This window comes from Exophiala spinifera (genome assembly GCF_000836115.1).
Source record: "Exophiala spinifera strain CBS 89968 unplaced genomic scaffold supercont1.22, whole genome shotgun sequence".
Taxonomy (NCBI): domain Eukaryota; kingdom Fungi; phylum Ascomycota; class Eurotiomycetes; order Chaetothyriales; family Herpotrichiellaceae; genus Exophiala; species Exophiala spinifera.
Window position 1 is genome coordinate 1 of NW_015622534.1, and position 1,619 is coordinate 1,619.

Here is a 1,619-nt window from a genome sequence, read left to right on the forward strand (position 1 = left end):
TTTTTTTTGGCCGCGTCCCACTCTATGTGTATAACATGACGAATTCGCTCACCGTCCTCTCGGATAGAACCAAACTTCGAGAATGCTCCTCTTTCTTGAGGACCGCCAGAGTTGTCGTTGTCACGGGTGCGGGAATCAGCCGTAGTTGCGGAATACCGGTAGGTGAAAAGATTCCACCGGGTCGAGTTTGGTGCCGGTCTCACTCACGAGTTTAGGACTTTCGCTCTCCGGGCGGACTCTTCTCTCAAACGGCCGAAGAAGCTATATCGACACTCGGCCAACCCGGACAGTGCGGGTTTCCCGATGACTTCGCCGTGGTGTCTGTTGCGCGCGGTGTGAGCGGAAAAGATCTGTTCCAGGTCGATCTTCTAAGAACGGTACGTGGGTGGACAGTGTTCATGCAATTTACAGCCGCCCTGTACACCAGGCTCGGCGCCCTTGAAGAGGCGAGCGCAACTCACTGGTTTCTTCGCTGTCTGCATGACCGGGGCCAATTGATCCGATGTTATACACAAAACATCGACGGACTTGAAGCGAGGGTGGGCCTGTCGACAGAGCTCACAGAGCAGACGGTCAGTGGGGCGGACGGTATGACTCGATGTCCGATCATTCAGCTGCACGGAGACGTACGCTTTGTGCGTTGTACGATTTGTGACCATCGATCGAGTTGGACAGATGAGGCTCGTCTGGCAGCACTCAAAGGCGACACCAGCATCACCTGTCCTCGATGCCTAGACGAGAGACACAACAAGCGACGTGCCCTGGGCAAGCGAGTATGGGCCTGTGGCAGTTTACGCCCGGATATTCTACTCTATGGCGAGACGCATTCAAACGACGTTCTGTTACAGTTGGCCCAGGAAAACGACGACGGCCTTCGACCGACGGCACTTTTGATCATGGGATCTGCACTGCGTGTGCCAGGCTGTAAAGATCTCGTGAAAAGATTTGCGAACATGGTCTCTAAGCAGAATGGTCGGGTAATATCGGTGAATCCGACTCGGCCGTCTCCCAGCCTATGGGGACAGATTATCGATGATCACTTTTCGATGGAATGTGATGACTGGGTCGGAATAATACAAGATCACTGGGCCGATGACGGAGACACCGCCCTCGGCGATAGAGATATCCAGTCTTTGAGGGTAGCTGCCGCCACCTCGAAAGGTCGTGGTGGACGCAAGAAGGAGCGAAACAGGTCGAGGGGAAGGAAAGAGAGTATGGAGCTTGAAACACCGGCGGCAGAGACGATGCCGAAAACACTGGCGGAGGAGAAAACAGCGAAAGCTTCAACAATCGAGGACGACTCTTTGCCCACCACTTATCGACAGCGATGGAGAATGGATATGAAATACCTAAAGGAGCAGTTCGACGGGCACTGAGAGCATTTTCCGTGTGTACATCAGAAGCACTTGGAGTCTAGAGTCAAGCTTATGACACACATGAATCGAAACAGGTGGTCATGTTGACATGGATTTCTATGCGCTATCCTGCACGCCATACCAAGACCGCGCAACAATATCGTCAATACCAATCTGGTTGGCAACCGAAAGTAGATTACCTCATCGTGGTCGGGGTGGTCTGTTGATCCATGATTTCATTCAACTCTTCCAGATATTTCGCGC

The 1,619-nt window shown here is 52.9% G+C and overlaps 1 protein-coding gene across 1 annotated transcript; it reads left to right on the plus strand.

Annotated features, from left to right (window-relative positions):
• Positions 1-35: 35 nt before the first annotated feature.
• Positions 36-1,376, plus strand: PV08_12104 (uncharacterized protein; the record flags this gene model as incomplete). The annotated part of the gene is made up of 2 exons (XM_016386411.1): positions 36-158; positions 216-1,376. 2 exons carry the CDS (start codon positions 36-38, stop codon positions 1,374-1,376), a joined length of 1,284 nt encoding a protein of 427 aa, XP_016229861.1.
• Between the last annotated feature and the right edge of the window lie 243 nt (positions 1,377-1,619).